At 35.8% G+C, this 23015-nt stretch overlaps 2 protein-coding genes across 2 annotated transcripts in view; one reads left to right on the top strand and one right to left on the bottom strand.

The window, feature by feature from the left end:
• LOC145296763 (UDP-N-acetylglucosamine transferase subunit ALG14-like) overlaps positions 1-3465 on the bottom strand; it is a 50208-nt gene extending 46743 nt beyond the window's left edge. The window contains exon 1 of the mRNA XM_080142815.1: positions 3160-3465. Coding sequence (XP_079998941.1) covers positions 3160-3331 — 172 coding nt within the window. The 5' untranslated portion in view covers positions 3332-3465. The remainder of the gene's footprint in view (positions 1-3159) is intronic.
• A 174-nt stretch (positions 3466-3639) lies between these two features.
• The window catches only part of LOC145296762 (TLC domain-containing protein 4-B-like), a 129270-nt gene continuing 109894 nt past the window's right edge, over positions 3640-23015 (top strand). The window contains exon 1 of the mRNA XM_080142813.1: positions 3640-3823. The gene's annotated coding sequence lies outside the window, so the exon portion shown is untranslated. The remainder of the gene's footprint in view (positions 3824-23015) is intronic.

Genomic DNA, 23015 nt, shown 5'->3' with positions numbered 1-23015 from the left:
TTAAATCTCTAAATAAAACTCAATCCTTTTGGAGTCTAGGTAAGCTGCTTAGACTCATTTATGAGAATGATAGTAAAGTTCAGTTGGCGTGCGTCTTAAGGGACTGATGCAAACAAGTTTCTTTAAAAAGAAAAAACTACAATTATTGGTCGAGTCCTTATGACCACAAGAATTAATTACCTGCCACGTAATTGACAGTCTAATACATATTTACCTTGTATTCAATAATTTGAAAAAGTAATGGATAACCATAATTTTTTTCTTCGCTCCTCTGGCAGTGTGTGACAAATTACACAAATTGAATCGTGTCTCCTCATTGGTTCGTCAGTTCAATACATTGTTTTAAAACAGCTATTCTTATTGGTCGAATTCAAATTCTAACCCGCGCGAGTTGTGGGCCATTTTTTAACTGAAAAAAATGTTGAAAACACTGGATTCATTTGTTAATTTTTGGTTAATTACAACCTCATTGGATGCATCTGAATTACTAATTGATCGTTGTAATAAAAAGAATAGTTTTTTGTGCCAAGAATAATTACTAATCTTCATGGAAAATTTTTCTACTATCACTTCATCTAGAAGTCTATTACCAGAGCTGCAGGATTCACAACATATTTTGCAAGAAAAGAAAACGACCTATAACTAAACCATCAGGTAAATGCACTTTTCAATTTGTTGTGTTTTAATTTTCACCCTCAGCCAAAGTTCTAAGCGATGTAGGAATAAAATTCTCCCAATAATTAACATTTTATTTCATGCTAATGTGTTGTTGACATTTGTTGAGATTTTCGATTCTCCAGGTTGTCTCTCCCTGATGTGCGCTCTTCAAACTGAAACCAAAAATGTTCTCCCATGACAGTAATGTACAAGTGCCTCGCAATGTTTCAACAGCTGTAACCACAGACCTTCTTCTGAGTTTGTCATATCAAAGTTGCACTCTTTCTATCGTACTCAGAACTTGGACGAAATCTCGTTATGTTTCCAAGTTTGAAAAAGATGCAGGAGGGTCGGAGGTTAAAACGGTCAAAACGTTGCGAATATGACAGCCGAAGTTAGAATAGTACTAGTAACATTAATAAGCATCAAAGTTCAAATTAGATTAGTGTTCCTTTTTTAAGAGATATTCCGCAGTCCAAACAACCACTTTCGGTAATCATGCAGTAGCTCAAAAATTCTATTTTTTTTAAGGTTATGACAGGCTGAAGATATTGGTGTTAAAATCAATTTTGGGTACTTTTGCAGTGTAGAAGACCTTTTCTTTGTTTTTTCATTAGCTGACGCCCGGTTGTTGCTAACAAAAAAGCAAGAACGTAGAATGATTAAAATGAAATAAATGTAAATGAAGTTAAAGTATCTTAATAAACAAATAGTTTTGTAAATATTTTAAGTCTATCATCATCATAAGTCAAGGTCATTAGTTATCCGACCAGAGTATTAAGACCATATGCCAAGGTTTTGATCCTCTTCTGTTGAAGAGTTTCAAGTAGCACTAGTAATTCACATGAAAAATATTAGGTTCAGTAGGAAAACTGGTATTGGTATAGGTCTTTGTGATTCTTCCATTCTGACTAAGGTGGGCATTGATGGTGTGGGAACTTAGCCTGTTCGAAATAGGAGCCACTCTACTAGAGAAGAAGTGACTATGGGAGCCAGGATGATGCTGGATCTGCATGTTCAGAGTGTGTCCCCTGGTGGACGGGTGGAGAGCTTGAACGAACAAGCTGTTGTTACAGTTGGGGCAAGGTCTGTTATGGCAGACATTGTCAAACCCCTTTATTATTTTGTAGGCCTGTAATATATTGGCACGCTGTCTGCGGAATTCTAGAGTAGGAAGGTTGAGACGGGTGAGGCAAGAGGCATTCAGAGTAGGGCAAATTGGAGATGCCTTGTATAAGTTCCGTTGCTTTACGTTGGACCCTTTCCAGAGTGCCCTTTTCTTATTTTTTTTTTTTAACCTCGGCACCAGACCACAGAAGGATATTCCAAGTGTGAGCGACTGGGCGGATTTAGGGACTTATAAAGAAGTATGCTGTTATTTATGCAGAATACCGACAGAATAATGTTATTCAGAAACCCATTTTTAACAGTGTTTTGGGATTTGTTTTACAATCCACAGGGATTTTTTATAAAAGCGGTAAAAAAAAAAACAAATATATAACGGTGCTAGAGCACTTACTGATCCGCGCTATTTTTTTTAAATCGTATTTCCAAGTTTAATTAAAGTTTTATAATATGTTTTTTTATTCCCTTGTAAGGTTAAAGTATAGAATAGGTACAAAACACCCTACCCTCCCCATGTTAAGAACGGCTTTTTAAATAACTGCGTTATTATTTCAGCACGGATCAATAATTGCACTAGTACCTATATAACAAATAAATGTTATTCTTCTACCTAGATGGATAAGTTTTTAGTGGTTTTATTTAATGTAAAATGTTTATTCGGTTCGAAATACAAGTAGTGTCGAGTGTTACATGAGAACAAGAAAAAAGATGGATGCGACGATTCTCTTACATTTTTGAAGTTTCGACAATGACTTAAAAATAAAAATTAAACAAAATGTCACGGTAACATTTGTTTTTTGACTAGGGTTTCGTACCTCGTTTTATTGTAAAACAAACCCGTGTTTTGTAATTATTCTGTACTTTCAGCAAACAATTTAATAAACAAAAGATACTGTAAAAATTGAATTTAACTTTAAAACGGCCCGTATTCCGCATAAAGCGTTTTTATATAAATCACTAAAGGATACCCTTTCGCTTCGTAATAATTATCCGTGCAAACTTTTTCGATCAGCAAGCTGAGATGAGATAAATTCTATCTTGCTTTTTGCTAGGAACAATCGGGTGTAGGGTAATTTTAAAAGTTCTTATTGTTCCTTCCATTTCATACGTAATACTAAATTGATCTTAACATCCATAAGTTCAGCGTGTCGTGTGATTATATATATATATATATATATATATATATATATATATATATATATATATATATATATATATATATATATATTCTCGATCTAATGTTAAACGCCTTCCCGAAAACATTATATAGGTCGGAAAACTGAATGATTACGCAAAATGAATAAATAAATAAAATAAAGTTAAATGTTGGTAAAAGACTAATTGTTTATTATTGATAAGTATTTGTAGACAACTTACCCGAGCCGACAACAATCATAACAGAAACTGGTTTCTGTCGTCTGTTTCCCTTCTTTCGACGGAAAAACCCGCGGGTGACTCGATATAGAATACATATGAGTAGCCAAACTGCTAACAGTCCGAGGAAGGTGGCTAGCACCGAATAAAAAAGCTGGATCACAACACGAAACATTTAGGAAGAAAGGAGGAAGGACGTTGAAACGACATTTGGTTAGAGACACACACACATACACACGTGGTGACTAGGTGGACATTAATGGACACGCGCCTGTTGACGGCAGTTGAAACGGATTCGATATGTTGGTTAGGTGTTTTTTTGTTGTTGTTTGATTTTGTATTTTAAATACTCTACATATATATATATATATATATATATATATATATATATATATATATATATATATATATATATATATATATATATATATATAAAGTAGTTATACGACGTTTCAATAAGCTAATAGTCTTAAAAAATTAATAGGTTGTGTGTTTTTACTTGTCAACTGTTGCAGAGAGGATTTTACGACAGCGCATCGGTTTACGGCTAAGTGATCGGCGTGTGTTGTTGTCACTGTTTCCGATAAAAGAAAAAGTCCGACCCAATTCCATGGAGGAAAGAGAGAGATGTCTTACTAAATAGCTGCTCTTTTATGCTTCTAAATCGGTACGTATCACTTTTTTTTTATAAGTATATACACTCTTTGTTTTTGTATTTATTTAGGGAATAATATTTGTTATGTTAGATTTTTTAAATTCATTTATTAAAGTAAAAATTCTAACTTTTTTTTTATCAAATCTTAGAAATATCTCAAAATCTTTCGTCATCTCCGATTATTGTTAAATAATATATTCATTATTCATTCATTTCATACAGCTGTTATATATATATATATATATATATATATATATATATATATATAATAGATAAAAAAAATCACAGACCGAATATTTTTTATTATTATTAATTCATGCGGCGTAGCAGATTATAATTTTATGTTTATTTAAAATTAAAAAAACTCGTAAAAGGGGAAAATGAACCTTTTTTTTTTATTATTATGAACTTATGTTATCTCGTGCTATTTTTTTTTATATACATAGTGTTTTCAAATTATTCAAGTTTTACGATATCTTATTATTAAATTGTTAGATGAAAGTACAGAATTGTTGCAAAACATTCCTCCCCATGTTAAGAATGGCTTTTAAATAATAACGTTATTTCCGCACGGTAACATAAGTGCATATGTACCGTTTTTTGTTTTTAATCGTTTTTCTTTACTCTATCGCATAAATATTACTGTCAAAAATATATCGTATAATGGTACTTATGCAGAATACGTACCATGCTATTATTTTTAGTAGGATTTTCAAGTAAAAATAATTTTTGGTAAGTGCACTTATTGATCCGTGCTGAAATAATAACGTTATTATTTAAAAAGCCATTCTTAACATGGGAGGGTGTTTTGTACCTATTCTGTACTATAACCTTACAATCGAGAGAAAAAAAAAACTTTAATTAAACTTGAAAATGCTATTTAAAAAAAAAAAAAAAGCGCGGATCAGTAAGTGCACTGGCACCAAATTTTTTTTTTTTTTTTTTTTTTTTTCTAATGATTTCTTCCCTCCCCATATTAAAAATGGGTTTTTAAGTAACGTTTTCAGCACGGTCCGTATCCTACTTGAGTATCCGTTTCGCGGCGTTTAACATATAACCAACTTTAAATTGTAAAACTTAAAACCCTGTTTCTTTTTTATGACGGACAAAAAAATCTTCATTAATTAAAAAGATTACTTATGTCGCCCGTTACGTAAATTTTATGAATTTATTTATTTTTTTTTTAAACGAAATTTTTTAAATTCACGATGACTGGGGAAATAGTTTCCTCCGGAGCAACGCCGAGTTGATACTACGTGTAAAAATAAGGTGTTTATATAGACCAGTGTTCTCAACCTTTTACTCATGGACCACTTTTCCCTTCTTTTTATCTTGGTGGACCCCTTCCCCTTCATAACTATTGGTTATAAGACAATCTTCTATTTTTTCACTAATATAAATTTTGAGGTTTTAATAATCAAAGATATATAATTAAGCTTTATTTTTAAATGAAAACTAATTTAATGCAAATAAAGTATTCTACAACTATAATAATTATGATAATAAGTTTTATGTTTTGCCTGTGGACCCGGTGGACCCCGGTTGAGAACCCCTGATATAGACCATGGTTGTTGCCCATATTGACTCAGTAAAATCTGTTAACAAGTTAGAATCGAGAGGTGACCGCACAAAATTAATCTCGGGGTTTCTGAAAAATACAAAGCTTATGATTTTATTCCCACTGCATTTTTTTTTGGGGGGGGGGGGACGGGATAGCTTTAATATGGCTGCCATCAAAACAATTAATGAAATCTAATTCATAAAATGTCTGTCTTTTTTTTTTCTTTTTCAAAGTGCATCTCCTCCGAGACGCAAGGTCGCAGAGCGTCGCGAGGCGAGTCAAATGATTGCATTATTTCTTAAAATTTATTTTATTTTTATTTATTTATTTATTTTTTTTTTTGTGAACTGTTGGTACTTTCGCATTTATCAACCCGCGATTTCCACAACTTATTCGGGTATATTTGGTGGATGACGGGAAGACCTGAAAACTGTCGACAACTGGAAATTTATTAAGTATACATACTTAATAAATTTAAATGATCGTCGCCATTCTTAACATGGGGAGGAGAGTTGTAACAATTTGTTATTTGTAATAAGGCTTGCCCGGCCGTTTCCGGTTATTCCAGTCATCTGCCTGGCACACCCGAGTAGCTTCGTGGAAATCGCAGGTTCATAAATGCAGAAACACCCCGTTGATATATATATATATATATATATATATATATATATATATATATATATATAACCATGTATGTCTGTATGAGGAACGATTTACGTATGTGTACACTCATACGTCAAAGTCTGTTCACTTTTTTAACAATTTCTTATCCATCTGACGAAAGCTTAAACTGGAAAGTTATGTTTTGGTTTCGATTCTAGTCGATGGCACCGAAGTCATTTTTTATTACTTTTGTTGAGTACAATATAATAATCGGTGCTTATACCTTTTGTTACCGCGCTATTTTTTTTTTTATTATTTTTTTAATAGTATTTTCAAGTTTTACGATATCTTTTAAATTGTTAAGTGGAAAGTAGAGAATATTTAGAAAACACAATCCCCTCCCCATGTTAAGAGTGGCTTTCTAAATAATCACGTTATTTCAACACGGTAACAAAAGTTCTTAAGTACTTAATAATCAGTAAAGAATTGGTTAATTGTGGCCTGGTAGACAAACACAAAACCTACCTTTTTTTTTTTTTTTTTTTTTTTTTTTTAAATTGTTTTCTAGAGGTTTTCAAGTGTGCTGAAAACGAATATAGCATTTAAAATTGGGACCAGCGCATATTTTTGTAACGCAATTCTTTGTTATAACTTTCGGTCATTGTTGAACACGCAAGTGCGCAGCAAAAGTGCGCGCTTGCGCGTAAAACAGTGGCCATCATTTATAACAGAACTAAACTACATTGTTTTATTTATATTCGGAAAATTTAAATGCTGTATTCGTTTTCAGCATGCCCGGAGATCTGTAAAACTCATTTTAAAGGAAAATTTTAAACTGAAAACCAAGTAAAAAAAAATTTACAAATATGACGGCCATGTTGTGTTACTATGAAACATGCAAAAAGTATCTTTTCAGTATCGTAAAAAGTAGTTGCCAGTCCCAATTTTAAATGCGATATTCATTTTCAGCACACCGGAAAGCCCCTTGAAAACTTTTTTTTTAAAGTAGATTTTGTGTTGGTCTACCGGGCCACAATTACCGAGAAGGAACTCTATAATGATAAATACAATATCTGTAGGCACCTCAAAATTCTTGTGTAAAATCACCATTTTACGATTTGTATCTGATTTATATAGTTGAATTTGTTTTATAATTGCCAGTAGCCATTATATATATATATATATATATATATATATATATATATATATATATATATATAAACTTTTTATTTAAAACTAAATATTTGATGCGAAATATTGGAATTATTTTGATGATAATTGGAATCTTTTAAAAATGAATCTTCAGATGTGTTGTTGAAATTCAACTATATTATTGAGAAAAACTCCCCAGAAAAAAACAACTTCTTGGTAAGTTAAATAATGGGTTTAATTATTTAAACTCTTCAGCTTTATAAAATGTTGAAATTTTTACGAACTAAAATTTATATTTAGTTTTCGTAACATAAAATATAGGTGGCGTAGAACACTTAAAAAATATTTCCCCCGTATATTTAAGGAAAGTTATATTGGTATACCATTATATTTAAAATATAAGTTAATTTAAAAATAAGTATCGAAAATTTCATGAAAATCTGACCAGTATTTGAATTTTGCTAGATTTTTTTTTTTTTTTTTTTAATTTTTTTTTTTTTGAACATGATCACTAGATGGGAACGATGTAAGGCGTCGATAATGTAAACACGATTTTGGTTTCGCGTTTTCATTATTTTCTTACGCCCCCCCCCCAATACTTTTTAAGATATTACTAGTTTATTTTAAGCTGCTTTTAAATAGTGCAAAAGTTGGTACTTGTGTATAATTTGAACCAGACGTAACTAATCATTTGTTCAGCTTTGCTCGGAACATGACGTCATGCGCTCGGGTTTGACTAATCTGACGTAAGACGCTGATTCAGTCAATCATTGTGCGGTAAAGGAGCAGACGATGTTTTGGGAAAAATATTCAAAGAAAAAAAATGAAATCAAGTAAACGACTCCCAAACGGCCGTTCCTAAACATTATACTGCATGAATATCTCCACCTTGGATTAACAGTTGCAGTTGCACACGCCGGAAGATGTCGTGGTAACATTTTACAACCTGCCCCAGCGTAGTATAAACACCCCCAACCACACCATGTTAAAAACGGCTTTCGGAGTAAACCCCCCCCCCAACCTCGTCCATCTTAAGAACGGCTTTCAGGGAGGGGGGTTATTCCGAAAGCCGTTCTTAACATGGGGAGGTTGGGGTGTTTATAGTACGCTGGGGCACGTCGTAAAAATTTACCGATGTCGTTTCATATTGCCACTTGTGCAGACGTGGAAGGTCAAATAATGCAAAAGAATGCTGGACCAGCCGGGAGTTTCTCAACATTTATCTTTTATGTGGAGACAGAAATTTGGTAATTGACATCATGTTCCATGCAAAGCCGAGCGGACGGTTAGTTACGTCTGGTTCAAATTCTGCACAAATACCCAAAAGTTTTGATATTAATGTTGTATTATTATTAATTAAATTAGAATACAGTTACATATAGATATATACAGATACATATAGAAAGGAAGGGGGTTTACGTTGCGCATTGGTTGTTCTTAGAAATCTGCATAAATTAAAATATCATATTTAAGCGTATTTTACGGCCGGGCAACGCCGGACGCCCGGCTAGTAAGTTCTAGCTTTAAAGGAATTTGGTTCAACAATTAATAAGTTAATAACCGAACAATACCGTAATAATTTGATTATAGTCTTGCGATAATGTCTGGCCATTAAATTCTTAATTGAACTAAATTGTTATAAAGCTAGAACCTGGTGGAGATAATGTTTTAATCACTGTCGTTTTAAAGCTGAAACCTGCAATATTTGTATTGTATTTAGTATTTCCAGCTACGGTATAACTGGAAATGTTTTCTCAATCATTAAATCATTTCTCTCTGATAGACTCATAAGAGTAGTGGTTGATGGGCAGAAATCAGGCTCACAGTATTAATGCTGGTGTCCCTCAGGGGTCCATCCTGGGACTAACTCTCTTCTTGATCTACATCAATGATCTCCCAAAACACATACTAAAATCATTCGTTGACATCTATGCTGATGACAGGACTATCTATGGCAACACATCAAAGGCCGTAAATGACAATGTTCTCTCTGATTCTCTCTCCTCAGATCTTGAGCGTGTGGTACAGTGGGGGAACAGATGGCTGGTTACCTTTAATGCATCTAAGACCAAGCTCCTATCATTACATCATAAATGCTCTGATCCCCATCTGGCATCGATTGAAATGAATGGCTCTCGTCTAGGGGGGGGGGCATGTTTTGATAAGTTTCTGGGTTTGACCTTTTACTCCTGATCTGAAATGGAATACATACATCAAGTTTGTGGCCAAGGTCGCTGGAAAAGTGGTGGGATCCTTTTACCGCTCCAGAAGATCTCATTACTAATGCAATTCTCTATCTATATAAAAGCCAAGTACATCCAAGGATGGAGTACTGCTGCCACATCTGGGCAGGAGCTGCTAAAAACAGCCTATCCTGCCTTGACAGAGTACAAAATAGATTTTGTGGCTTGGTGGAGATGCCCTTTTCTCTTCCCTGCAACCTCTCTCCCACAGAAGAGACGTTGTGAGCCTGTCTCTGTTTTATCGTTATTTCCATGGCAAGTGCTCGTCTGAACTCTATTCTCTGATCCCCCTTCGCCAACCATTCACGAAAAACACTTGACTAGTTGAAACCACTGTCAATAATTTTCTTCACTCTTTATCCGTGCCTAAATCAAAACGTAGATTCCATGAACAAAGCTTCTCTCTTAGAACTGCACGCCTGTTGAACTCTCTGCCGCTTGCCTGTCCCCCCCCCCGACTTCAACTTGGATGTCTTTAAGTCCAACATAAACAAATTCCTGATGAACCGCCCGCCCCCTTAAGTAATGACACTTTATCAAATCTCCAATACTAACTATTACTACGATACTATCCCATTGATTACTGTACACACAATAACCCTTATCCCCGAGTGGCTTCTGGGCCTTGATAAGTGGTGACCTCCATGTCAAAAAATAAAATTCAACCTAATCAAACAAAACTACAGAAAAATCTGTTGCAGGTACCCGTCACGGAATGGGACTGTCATATTCCAAAAATTACGTAAATTGATTACTTGTTTGTGTATTATGAGAAAGTCATTTTAAAGCGTGAAATCAGTACCATTACAAGGCTGAGCTCACAAGTTTGAATTATTGTAGACTTATCTGTCCCCTTTTTTTTAATATGGCGATACGAGACGGTCCCTATTTGCTTACTCATCAAATTTGATTTTCTTCATTAAAAATAAAAGTACTTGATTAATTGACATAATTTTTGGAATATATCTTCGTTCCATAATTGGTATGTACATCAGACTTTCCTATATTTTTATTTTTGTAATTAGGCCAAATTCTAAATAAGAACCTTGTATTTTTTTTTCATCATGTAATTTTAAAAATTATTTTACATGGACTGTTTTGTAAATTATTGCATTTTTGTAAAATATAATTAAAAAATTGACGTTTGTTGTGACATTTGTATATTGGTCTTTGAAATTCAAGTAATGGTTCAACAGATGGGCACAAAATTTTGCAAAGGTTTTTTTTTTAATGCCAAATTTCAGTCCGCCATTTTGGTACGCCAAAAGTTGTTGGGTACCATGTGACATATCAAAAAAAATACTGTTTCACTCGCACCATAAAGCCTTGTATGAGGTGTCTTAAATGTTTCTAGACTTTTTTGTATGGGCACTTTTATTGATAGTACCTGCATGAAACTCTAGACCCTTTTGAAGTAATCTCCTCCAGCTGTAATGCACTCGTAATGTTCCAACAACTTTTGGAAGTCCTCTTGTGTGAGCATGTCAATGACCTTCATCACAGCCTCTTTCATCTCCTCAATTGTCTCATAACGATAATGTCTAAGGTTTTCCTTGAGCTTAGGGAATAACAAAGTCTCTGGGAACAAGGTCTAGACTATAGGGAGGGTGAGGAACTGTCTTGATGTCCATCTTGGTCATGACGTCTTTTTTACCTTCTAAGACAAACTTTGATCAATTTTCCGCATCTTTGGTTCCTCATGAATAATCGTGTACAATTGCCACACTGATATCAAACTGAGCACTTGTCTCAAACACATGACGTTCCTTATCCATGAAATCCTTTATTTGGCCAATCAACTCTGGTGTTCGGACTTCCTTACTCCTTCCCCACCTCATCAGTTCTCAGACTCCTTGCCTTCCTTGAATCTCTTATACCACTCAAAAACTGAGGCTTGGTTCATGCAAGATGATCCAAAAGCAGTCTGAAGCATTCCATACGTTTCTGTGGCATTTTTGCAAGTTGAAAATAGAAATTTCATTGCATATCTTCTGAAATGTCTTGTCCAGATTGCATTTCTGAAATTCAGCAGCTGTGACAATCGGGCTTTAGTAGGGTGTATTCCAATTTCTGCTGTAGCTGGTCATTTGAACCTGAAATCATAAACATTGGTCAGTCATCTCATAATCTGTATAACAACAGCATACTGAATTCGCAAGGGTCTGTGACAATTTTAAACGCCTGTACAAAAAAGTCTGGAAACTTATTGAAGGCGCCTCTTATGAACGACTTCATAAAGGTTAACTAAATTCCTTTGAAAAATGAACTTTAATTCATTTTTATGGTTTCTTATTGGATGATTGGTTTCATTTAACCATTACACACAGTTCTATTTGTGTGTGTGTGTGTGTGTGCGTGTGCATGTCTGTGGAATGGTCTCTACCAAACTACATGTGTATAGATTTTTTTTTTTTTTTCATTGATATATCCCATGAAGAGCACAATGTGTTCATTTTAACATTTTATTTTCAGAAAATTTATAAGTCAAAAGAATGAGTTTGAAAAAAAAAAAATGTATCCTTGTCAATCGTGTGTTGTGTGTGTGCATGCCTGACTTTTGCATCCTGTCTGGACATGTATTGGGTTCGGCTTAGACTGTACAAAAATGCAGAATATAACGTTGCTGGCAAACCCTGTGAGGAATGGTGAATAGTTCTCCGGGTTTGTGAAGGCAGAAATAGAAGAGAAAGTAATTTTTCATGCAAATATTCAATAACATGAATGAATACCATCCTTTTAGTTTTTTTCTTTACTTTTTCTATAGATATTTGGGGGGGGGGGGCTGGAATCTTCTACAAAAGATCCAAATTTTGTATTCAAATAAAAAGTTTACTAATTCTCAAACTTTAAACAGTCATAATTTAGTGGCTTATTGATGACCAAGATACATTTGGTTTTATTTGTTTTGCAAAGTCTTGTGTGTCCACACACACACACATATTCAAGATTCAAACTTGTGTTCACGAAGAGGAGGATGCATGAGATGCATATCAGTTGTATATATCTATACATTTCGTTCATTATTTTCGATTTCACTTCGAATCCTTATTAAAATTTGCAATGCATGACAGTTCAATTGAGCACAAAACCTTTTTTAGTAATTAATTAGTTTTCGAATGTTTGAATCTAAATACTAGATAGAGGGTGATAATAAGATATTATAGTTAACGAGAAGAATGCACATGAGATATTTAGTATGTAACTTCAAATATGCAAAAGTCGAAAGAAAATAAATCTGTTCTCGTATTGGAGAAAGTATTATAAAGAAAAAATAAAATACAAGGGAGAAATAAACTTTTTCTCCTTTGCTCTTTTGGGCCTTTTGCCCCTTGCTCTTTCTTTTGCACTTTAATTTTTTTTTTTTTCATTTCTCACGCTTCTTCTCTCATTTTTTTATTTCTTTTTCTTATCCCCCCCCCATACCATTTGTTAATGTGAAAACCTTTTTTCTTGTCTTTTTGCATATATTATATGGAGTAAATGAACCATTTTCAAATAAAGATTTGCTTACCATACTCTCATCAGATAATCTCTTTTATTTTATAACTTGTGTGGGGGGGGGGTAAAGAATAAGCGGAGTAATAACCCTGGTTAAATATTAAAAAAAAAAAAAAAAAAAAAAAAAAAAAAAAAAAACACAATTTTAAACTTCTGTAAAGAAATCGGCAAAACCAAAAAAATAACAGCGAACAGATGTAAAACTTGGAAAAACAAAAAGCGGAACAAAATGAACGTGTTTTGAAAAACAAAAAAACACAGCGGAAAGAAAATAAACTGCATAAATAACCCTTCGATTCGCTTAAGTCCAATTGTGCGTTTCACCCAGTAGAAAATGAACGCTAAAATTCCATTCCAGTTTTTTTAATCAACTAAAAAACGAAATAAAGTGAAAGAAAAAAAATGGCATAAATAATCATTTGAATCGGTTAAGTCCATGATGCGTTTCACCCAGTAGAAAGCATAGAATGAAAAGGAATGTTAAAATTCCATTCCAGTTTTTTTAAGCAACTACGAAGTAAAGAAAACCCAAACCGGTGTTTCTTTGTATTGTCCCTTGTGAACGATCCTGCAACGGTGTAAGTGGTGGCGGGCGAAGGAGGAATTTATTAGAGAAAAGATTTTACAATTTCCATTGATTCTAAACGATTTTGGCAGTGAACTCTCAGCAGAAAAATTATAGGAATCCACGATTATCGAGGAAGTGTAGAGGTAATAGGCCTATAACACACCTCAGATAATGTGCTGTAGTTTGTGCATATTCCATTTGCATGAAATGTCTTGATTTTCAATCCTATTAAGATCAAAATCAGAGGAGAAAAAAATGAGTTCATTATATATATATATATATATATATATTATATGGATTATACATTTAACGAATCTACAATCGTCTAACTTTATCACTGTTATTTAAAATGCAAAAAAATATTGAAAAACTTCATTTTTTAATATAAATAAGGAAAAAAAATATTAATGATCAGATTTTTTTTTTTTTTTTTTTTAAGCAGTGTATATTTTAAACTCTTTTCCATACATCTAATGATAGATTTTCAGTTTTACAACCAAACTTTTCTTTTTTAGAATTCTGGTTTAGAATTAGTTCTAAAATTATCAACCTGAATCCATGTAATTTGAGAATGTAATAAAAATGGTAATCTATATGGAATAAGATTGATTTGTGTTCCAAACTTAGCATTATAAGAAAAAAAACATTTAACTTTTTTATTTTATAATGACCTACTTCAACTAAAATTAAATCCTCAGATATTTTTTCTTTGATCACAACATAAATTATTTAAAAAAAAAAAAAAAAAAAAAAAAAAAAAATGCTGATTGGAAATTGATCAAAAACAATTTATTTTGCTTTACATATTTAACTGTGGCTTTCTTTTTTTTTTTTTCTTTTTTTTTTTTTTTTTTACAAGGTCACCACTTATCAAGGCCCGGAAGCCACTCATAGATAAGGGTTATTGCATGTACAGTACATTGAATGTTAGTGTTGAGATTTCATAAAGTGTCTACTTAAGGGGCCGGTTCATCAGGAATTTGTTTACGTGGATTTGAAGACATCCAAGTTACAGGCAGACGGAACAGAGTTCCACTCGCGTGCTGTTCTAAGAAAGAAGCTGTATTCATGGAATCTACGTTTTGATTTAGGCACAGATAGTGGGAAAAATTTTTTACAGTGGCTTCAGCTAGACTGGTGTTTTTCGTAAAAGATTGGCGAGGGGGGACCAGAGATTGGAGCTCTGACGAGCACTTGCCATGATAATAACGATAAAATAAAGACAGGCTCGCAACGTCTCTTTTGTGGGAGAAAGGTTGCAGGGAAGAGAAAAGGGCATCCCCTACCAAGCCACGAAGTCTATTTTGTACTCAAGGCAGGATAGGCTATTTTTAGCAGCTCCTTCCCAGATATGGCAGCAGTATTCCATCCTTGGACGTACTTGGCTTTTATATAGATAGAGAATTGCATCAGTAGTGAGATCTTCTGGAGCGGTAGAAGGAACCCACCATCTTTCCAGCGACCATGGCAACAGGCTTTATGTACGTGTTCCATTTCATATCAGGAGTAAAGGTCAAGCCCAGAAGCTTGTCAAAACATTGAGCTTCTCCTAGGCGAGAGCCATCCATTACAGTTGATGCCAGATGGGGATCAGAGCGCTGATGGTGTAAAAATAGGAGCTTGGTTTTAGATGCATTAAAGGTAACCGGCCACATCTTCCCCCACTGAACTACACGCTCGAGATCAGAGGAGAGAGAATCAGAGAGAACTTAGCCATTTACAGCCTTTGATGTGTTGCCATAGATAGTCGTGTCATCAGCATAGATGTCAACGAATTATTTCAGCATGTATTATAGTATTATAGGGAGATCATTGATGTAGATCAGGAAGAGAGTTGGGCCTAGGATGGACCCCTGAGGGACTCCAGCATTAATACTGCAGGCCTCTGATTTTTGTCCATCGACCACTACTCTTATGAGCCTATTAGAGAGAAATGATTTAATGATTGAGAAAACATTTCCAGTTATACCGTAGCTGGAAATCTTGTGAAATAGGCCTTTATGCCATACCTTGTCGAAGGCCTTTGATATGTCGAGCAATTGCCCTAGAAAGGTAGCCTTTGTCTAGAGATTCGCTAATCCTATGAGATATAACCGTTAGCACATCTGTGGTAGCTCTTGCAGAACTGAAACCATATTGCGTGTCACTAAGGAGGTTATTTCTGTTGAGGTGGTTGACTATTTCTCTATTTAGTATGGATTCCAGCAATTTAGTCATGACACACAGGAGACTTATAGGTCTGTATTGAGAGGGAGATGACTTATCACCTTAATTCTTAAATACAGGACATACTGATGAGGTTTGCCAGGGTGTTGGAAAGCATTTCTCCTTAAGGCAACGCTTAAAAAGTTTGGTAAGTATGGGAGCAAGTTCAGTTTGAAGCTTTTTTAATGGTTCTCTCCAGAATGTGCTGCTGCCATGTCGCACAGGAATCACTTTTTCCACTGTTTCCAACGTAATAGATGTATGGAAACTAAAGCCGCTTTCAGGACTGCCAGCAACCATTGTAAGAAAGTAATAAAGAACGCAAGAGAGTTGTATGCTCAATCTGTTAAGTCCAAAGTAGCTGAGCAGCGGCTTGGTTCCCACCAGTTTTGGCAAATAGCAAACAGAATCCTGAACAGAAGCGTGTGCTCCATCCCAACTATTATCAATGGACCTGAGGTAATCTCGTCAGCATCAGACAAAGCCAAACTCTTTGTCAAGAACTTTGCAGCTAATTCTACCCTTTGCGATCAAGACCGCCACCCCCAATATTTCCTCCTGTATCAGAAAACACGCTATGTGATATACGTATATCTGTACGTGATGTTGCCAAGCTAATCAAAAACCTTGATTCCAGTAAAGCAACTGGCCCTGACGGTATTCCAATTATAGTACTCAATAAAACTTCAACCTGAACTAGCGCCCATACTTACAAAACTGCTTAAACATTGTCTTAAGGAGAATAGTTTCCCATCTCCCTGGAAAATTTCATCAGTATGCTCTGTATTTATGAATTCAGGTGATCGCTCATCCCCCTCTCAGTACAGGCCAATAAGTCTCCTGTGCGTCATAAGTAAGTTGCTGGAATCTGTGTTAAATACAGAAGTAATCAACCATCTCAGCAAAAATAACCTTCTTAGTGACACTCAATATGGTTTCCATTCTGCTAGATCTACAGCAGATGTGCTTACAGTTATATCTCATAGGATTAGCAAATCTCTCGACGGAGGCAACCTTTCTAGGGCAATTGCTCTTGACATATCTAAAGCCTTTGATAGGATATGGCATAAAGGTTTACTTCATAAGATCTCGAGCTATGGTATAGCTGGAAATGTCTTTCAATTATTAAATCATTTCTTTCTGATAGGTTCATAAGAGTAGTAGTTGAGGGGCAAAAATCAGAAGCTCACAGTAATAATGCCGGTGTCCCTCAGGGGTCCATCCTGGGCCCAACTCTTTTCCTGATCTACATTAATGATCTTCCAAATCACATCCTTACATCATTTGTAGACATTTATGCTGACGGCACTACCATTTATGGTAGCACATCTAAGACAGTAAACGACCAAGTTCTTTCCAATTCTCTCTCCTCTGATCTTGAGCACGTAGTACAATGGGGTAAGGAGTGGCTGGTTACTTTTAATGCATCTAAAACCAAGCTTCTCTCTTTACATCATCAACATTCTGATCCACATCTGGCATCAATTGAAATGAATGGCTCTCGTCTTCAGGAGGCCTCAAGTTTTGACAAGCTTCTTGGCTTGACCATTACTCCTGATCTGAAATGGAACACGTACACTAAATCTGTTGCGAAGGCCGCTGGAAAAATGGTGGGATCTTTCTATCGATCCGGTAGATATCTCACTGCTGATGTTATTCTCTATCTATATAAGAGCCAGGTACTTCCAAGGATGGAATACTGTTGCCACATCTGGGCAGGAGCTGCTAGAAAGGACTTGTCCTGCCTTGATAGAGTTCAAAATAGACTTCGTAGCCTCATAGATGTCCTTTTCTCTTCCTTGCAACCTCTATCTCACAGAAGAGATGTTGCGAGTTTGTCTCTGCTTTATCGTTATTTTCATGGAAAGTGTTTGACTGAGCTTAAATCTATGGTCCCCCCTCGCCAAACTTTCATAAGAAACACTCGTCTAGCTGTAAACACTATCAATAATTCCCGCCACTCTTTATCTGTACCTAAACGTAGATTCCATGAACAAAGCTTCTTTCTTAGAACTGCACGCCTGTGGAATTGTCTTCCATTTTCCTGCTTTCCGGCTGACTACAATACAAGTCTAACGTAAATAAGTTCTTGATGAGCCGTTCCATATAAGTTATCAAATTTACCAAATTTTCATTACTAATCATTACTATATTGTCCAATTTCTACTGTACACTCTTTAACCCTTATCCTTGAGTGGCCTGTTGGCCTTGATAATGTGGTGATGCCTATGTAAAAAAAAAAAAAAAAAAAAAAACACTATAATTGGGATGCCGTCAGGGCCAGTTGCTTTGCTGGAATCAAGGTTCTTGATTAGCTTGGCGACCTCACGCACAGATATTTGTATGTTACCTAGCGTGTTTTGTGTTATAGGAGGAAATATGGGGAGTTGATGGCCTTCGTCGCATAGGGTAGAATTTGCCGCAAAGTTTTTTGCAAATAGTTTGGCCTCGTCTGATGCTGACGAGATGACCTCTGGTCCATTGATAATGGTTGGGATAGAACGCACACTTCTGTTCAGGATCCTATTTGTTATTTGCCAAAACTGGTGGGAACCAAGCCGCTGATCAGCTACTTTGGATTTAACAGAATGGGCATATAGCTCTCTTGCGTTCTTTATTACTCTTTTACAGTGGTTGCTGGCGTTCTTGAAAGCAGCTTTAGTCTCAGTGCATCTATTACGTTGGTAGTTATGGAAAAAGTGATTTCTGTGCACAATGGCAGCAGCACATTCTGGGGGAAAACCATGGCTGGCTGTTAAGTTTTTGTTGGAATTTTTTAGATGGTATGAATCGGTCTATGCCTACAATTAACCATTCGGTTAGGTCTGATACTATAGAGGACACATTCTTTTTAAACATGGAATGCAGCGGTAGATCAGATATGAATGTACGGAAGCTATCCCAGTCAGCCATGGAGTATCGGTATACAGTACGGTGGAGGGGTACGTCTGGGGACTTATTACATTTCATTTTTATCTTAACTGATACAACGGAGTGGTCGGAGGATCCTAGAGGAGAAAGAACAGTGCATGCACATAGCTCAGGGGAGGTTGAGAGAGAAAGGTCTAGAAGGCTTGTAAACTGACAGGTAGTATCTGGCACTCGGGTGGGCTCGCGAGCAATCTGAGTGAGGTCATAGGCAATGGCAAAGTCATGAAAGAACCTCCCCTCGTCATCTGTCTTATTTGAGTGGGTCTGCCATTCCACGTTATGGACATTGAAGTCACCACAAATGTGAATGTTAGCGGTAATGTCCCGCTGAATGCCCAGATTCAGAAGAATAAAAAAAAAAAATTAAAAAAGAAAAAACCTTTTAAAATTATTGGAGAGAAAGAGGGTTTTCGGCTTTAACGAGCCTCGTTGCCCACCACTCCTGCCAACAATCTCAGACTGAATTACCACGTCGGTAAAGGCAACAAATGTCCGCACTCCAGGAACGGTGGGTTGTCACGGTCAATTACCACTCAACGGGTCCCCTTGACCCGTTTCCGTGGTGGTCTTCTATCAACAGATAATTATTTCAGTCAAGCAACAAACATCAGGCCCCGTGGATCGGCGACTTTTATAGCCTCGCTGTCAGCTGTACTGTGGCTCCCATGGACAATTTTCATTTATGCTTAGCCACTTGACGGCGATTAACTTTTGGTGGTCTGTCGATCAACATAAGTGTCCGCCTGTCCTGCTTAAGAATTATTTTTATGACTTCTATTTCATGCGCAGATACCCTTCGGCTATTCATTCTTGTGGGTGGGGGGTCATTTTGATTATCTGTTAAAAACACCTCCTTTCCATCATCCTATTATCATCTTCATCACTAGATTCAACCGTGCAAATTCTGAATTTGTGTCAATGGGACCACCCAGGCGACAGGCTGTTTCTTAATTCACTAACAAGGTCTCACCGGCATTGTCCACCCCCCCCCCATCGAGTCACACTCCAGCAGACATGAGAAATTGTCCTTGAATCCAGTAAGACCAAGAGACTATGAGAAAGATATATAACTAGGGCTATGACAACAGAATGTTCTTATCACTGTTTCGACTCTCAAGTATATATCCTACAGTGTTAGATGCAGTTAATCAACAGAGAACCGCATCTATCTATCTATCTATCTATCTATATAAAAAGCAAAATGTGTGTGACCATTTCATGTATGTCTTCAAAAGGCTTTTCTCGCACACGCTCCCGGGGTCGTTACTATCGCTTAAAAGTGTGTATATAGGTTCTAGATAATATGTAGGATTTGGGAACGCATGTAGCTTATAGATTTATTTACGTCGACTTTTACAAAATTATTGCTATTTTGGCTTCTCGCGTGTTGATTGGGCTTTTTAGTATAAATAAACTGAAACTAAACTCAAACAACGTCTTCGGCATTGCGCCGGGAAAAACGTCCAGAAGCAATCAGCTTTGATCAGTTGCTATTCAATCTGGACAATTGGGAGCGGCTTTCCCCTTCCCCAACATCTGTTGGGGGAAGAAACAGTTAAATTTGGGTAAACAAACCCAAACGCTGCGTGACTTCTATTTGACCTTCTTAATTACGTCAAATGGAAGCAGCAGAGTTAACTTTTATTGCGCACGCCTGTTTTTATAGTTAAATAACCTGCTAAATGTTGTCTGTCGCCGTGGCTCAATGGGTAACGTAGTATGGTTTTTTTTGTTTTTTTTCACACATTAATTTCCAACTCAAGGGTACGGGTTCGATTCATTTTATTATTTAACCCCCCCCTCCCCAAAGTTTTGATTTACCTCAAGACACCCGGGCATCGCCGGGTACCCCCCCCCCTGCTAGTATATATATAAAAGCGAAAATGTATGTATGTGTGTCTGCTAAAAACCTTCGACAGACACAACAAAAATTCACAAACTCGGTATCATATCGAAGCTCCATCCTTCGCTCAAAAAAAGTTAATTTTTTTTTTCACCCCGAAATGGACAATTTTCGACAGGGGGTAGGAGTCAACAAAAACGGCCCTCTCGACCGGTTCTACGCATGCGTCAGATCACGTCATGACCCCGATTTACTTTAAATAGTTGAAAAACTGAATAAATTTTGTGTACGTTGCGTTAGCTCAGTTGATTAGCGCGTTGGTTCATTATGTAAACGTTTTGGCTTCGAATCGTGGTGTGAGATGTCTTCTTTTTTTTTTTTTTTTTTTTTTTTTCGATATTTTAAAATTTAAATATTGAACCAGTGTTATTTAAGCCATTTTTCACGTAACGTTCGTTTTTCTGTTTTTTTTTTTTTTTTTTTTTTTTTTTTTTACTTCGCTTATCAACCCAAAAACACCCGGGTACCTACCGATTTTTTTCTTTTTTTTTTTTTTTTTTTTTTTTTTTTTCGATATTTTAAAATTTAAATATTGAACCAGTGTTATTTAAGCCATTTTTCACGTAACGTTCGTTTTTCTGTTTTTTTTTTTTTTTTTTTTTTTTTTTTTTTTACTTCGCTTATCAACCCAAAAACACCCGGGTACCTACCGATTTTTTTCTTTTTTTTTTTTTTTTTTTTTTTTTTTATTTTAATATCAAAACAGGCTTATTTAAGCCATTCTTCACGTGTTCGTTTTTCTGTTTTCATCGTTCATTTGCCTTACGTTAGTTTTTTTGTTTCCCCCCCCCCCCGCTTAAGTGTTAACGTTGTTTTCTTTTTTTTTTTTTTACTTCGCTTATAACAAACAAACCTAGGTCGTCGTAACGCTCGACGACTTCCGGCCGCGCACCTGTCAATTTGGTTCTTAAATAAATTCAAACATCTTTCACTAACTCGTTCTGGCTGGCCGATTTTATTTTCAAACTTTGCCTCAGGGCTTCGGGTTCGATCCTACCCCCTCCCCCGGTTTCTTTTTTATTTAACACCATACACACCTACAAACACCCAGGCAACGCCGGGTACCCCCGCTAGTCACTCTATAAAAGCATATATCAACGGATATACACTAGAGTCGAAACGATGAAAGGAATATTCTGTTGTCCTAGCCCTATATATAAAATATTTAACTGGTCAATTAGAGAGAGGACGATTATGTTTTTTTATATTAACTCGGTGTTTCAGGCGTAAAGGAGACCTTTTACTGAAAATATTTGAATGTCTATGTATTTCGAATAGAGATCAAGTGTCAGTCACCATACCCCTTCCGGAACGGATAGCTCTTGATTTCTGAAAACTTCTATTGAAGTAAAATCAAATTCTATTCAACAAGTCACTTGTAAAAAAATGCTTGTTTTGCTGTTTTTATAATGTATGCGTTTCAGAGCGCCAATGCTATAGATTGACGTGAACACGGAAGAAAAAGCCATGGCACATGCATTCGAAGTGTTGGCGTAGTTATACATTACCCACCTCTTCTATTAAAAGTTGATTCAAAACCAGAAACATTTTGGAATCAATCGTTTGTGATAACTTTACACGCCGCTCCTTGCTTCGTTGCAGTGAACGAATTCCATAATAATTAATTAGGTTGTTAAGTCTGCCGCACGAATAAATTTTGCTTGGATTGATTAATAAGGTTTTGTTTTTTTTTTGTTTTTTTGTTCCCCCCCCCCCTTCTCTTATATAAAAACCAGATCAGTTTACAGTCGTGGTTTTGCCATCTGAAACGTAACTGACATATTTTTAAAATCTGGAACATTTTGTACTTTTATTTTAGAAACTAAAATGAGAAACCATAGTCTGAATCTGAGATGACAGAATCTAATGAAATATAATCCGACACTAGGTCGATTTTTTTTTTTTTCTTTCTTAACCGTAACCTTCAAATAAACAAACGAAAGAGGAAAAAAAAACGGAGATAGATATTTTATTCAAATGCCACAGATTTGTGAATCGTTATTTAAGTTTAAAAAAAAAGGAAAAGAAAAAACAGAATATGTCATTGTTAGCTGAGTCAAAGTTTAAAAATTTCACTATTATGCTATCTCATTAAGTCATTAAAAAGTAATTAAAACAGTAAATTTTACATTCAGAATAAACTGTACATTGTTATTTGAATCGAGGTTGTTGAGCTCGTGTCAAACATCATGGCATTAATTATTTAGGGTTTGGAAATTATGGTATGTTTTGTCAAAAATATTTTTTCTTTGCTATTTGTCTTTTCTGTCCCACTGCTCTTTTTCTCCCCCATTGTTGTCAAACACTCTCTCTGTCTCCCTCTTTCTCTCTCTCTCTCTCTGTCCCGTTGCTGTCTGACTCGCTCTCGCTCTCGCTCTCTCTCTCTCTCTCTCTCTCTCGTTGCTGCTGTCCGACGCGCTCTCTGTCTGTCTCGTTGCTGCTGTCCGACGCGCTCTCTGTCTGTCTCGTTGCTGCTGTCCGACGCGCTCTCTGTCTGTCTCGTTGCTGCTGTCCGACGCGCTCTCTGTCTGTCTCGTTGC

The sequence above is a fragment of the Euprymna scolopes genome, chromosome 17 (assembly GCF_053919585.1).
Source record: "Euprymna scolopes isolate OS-2025 chromosome 17, ASM5391958v1, whole genome shotgun sequence".
NCBI classification, from domain to species: Eukaryota; Metazoa; Mollusca; class Cephalopoda; order Sepiida; family Sepiolidae; genus Euprymna; species Euprymna scolopes.
This window is presented reverse-complemented; position numbering and strand designations above follow the sequence as displayed.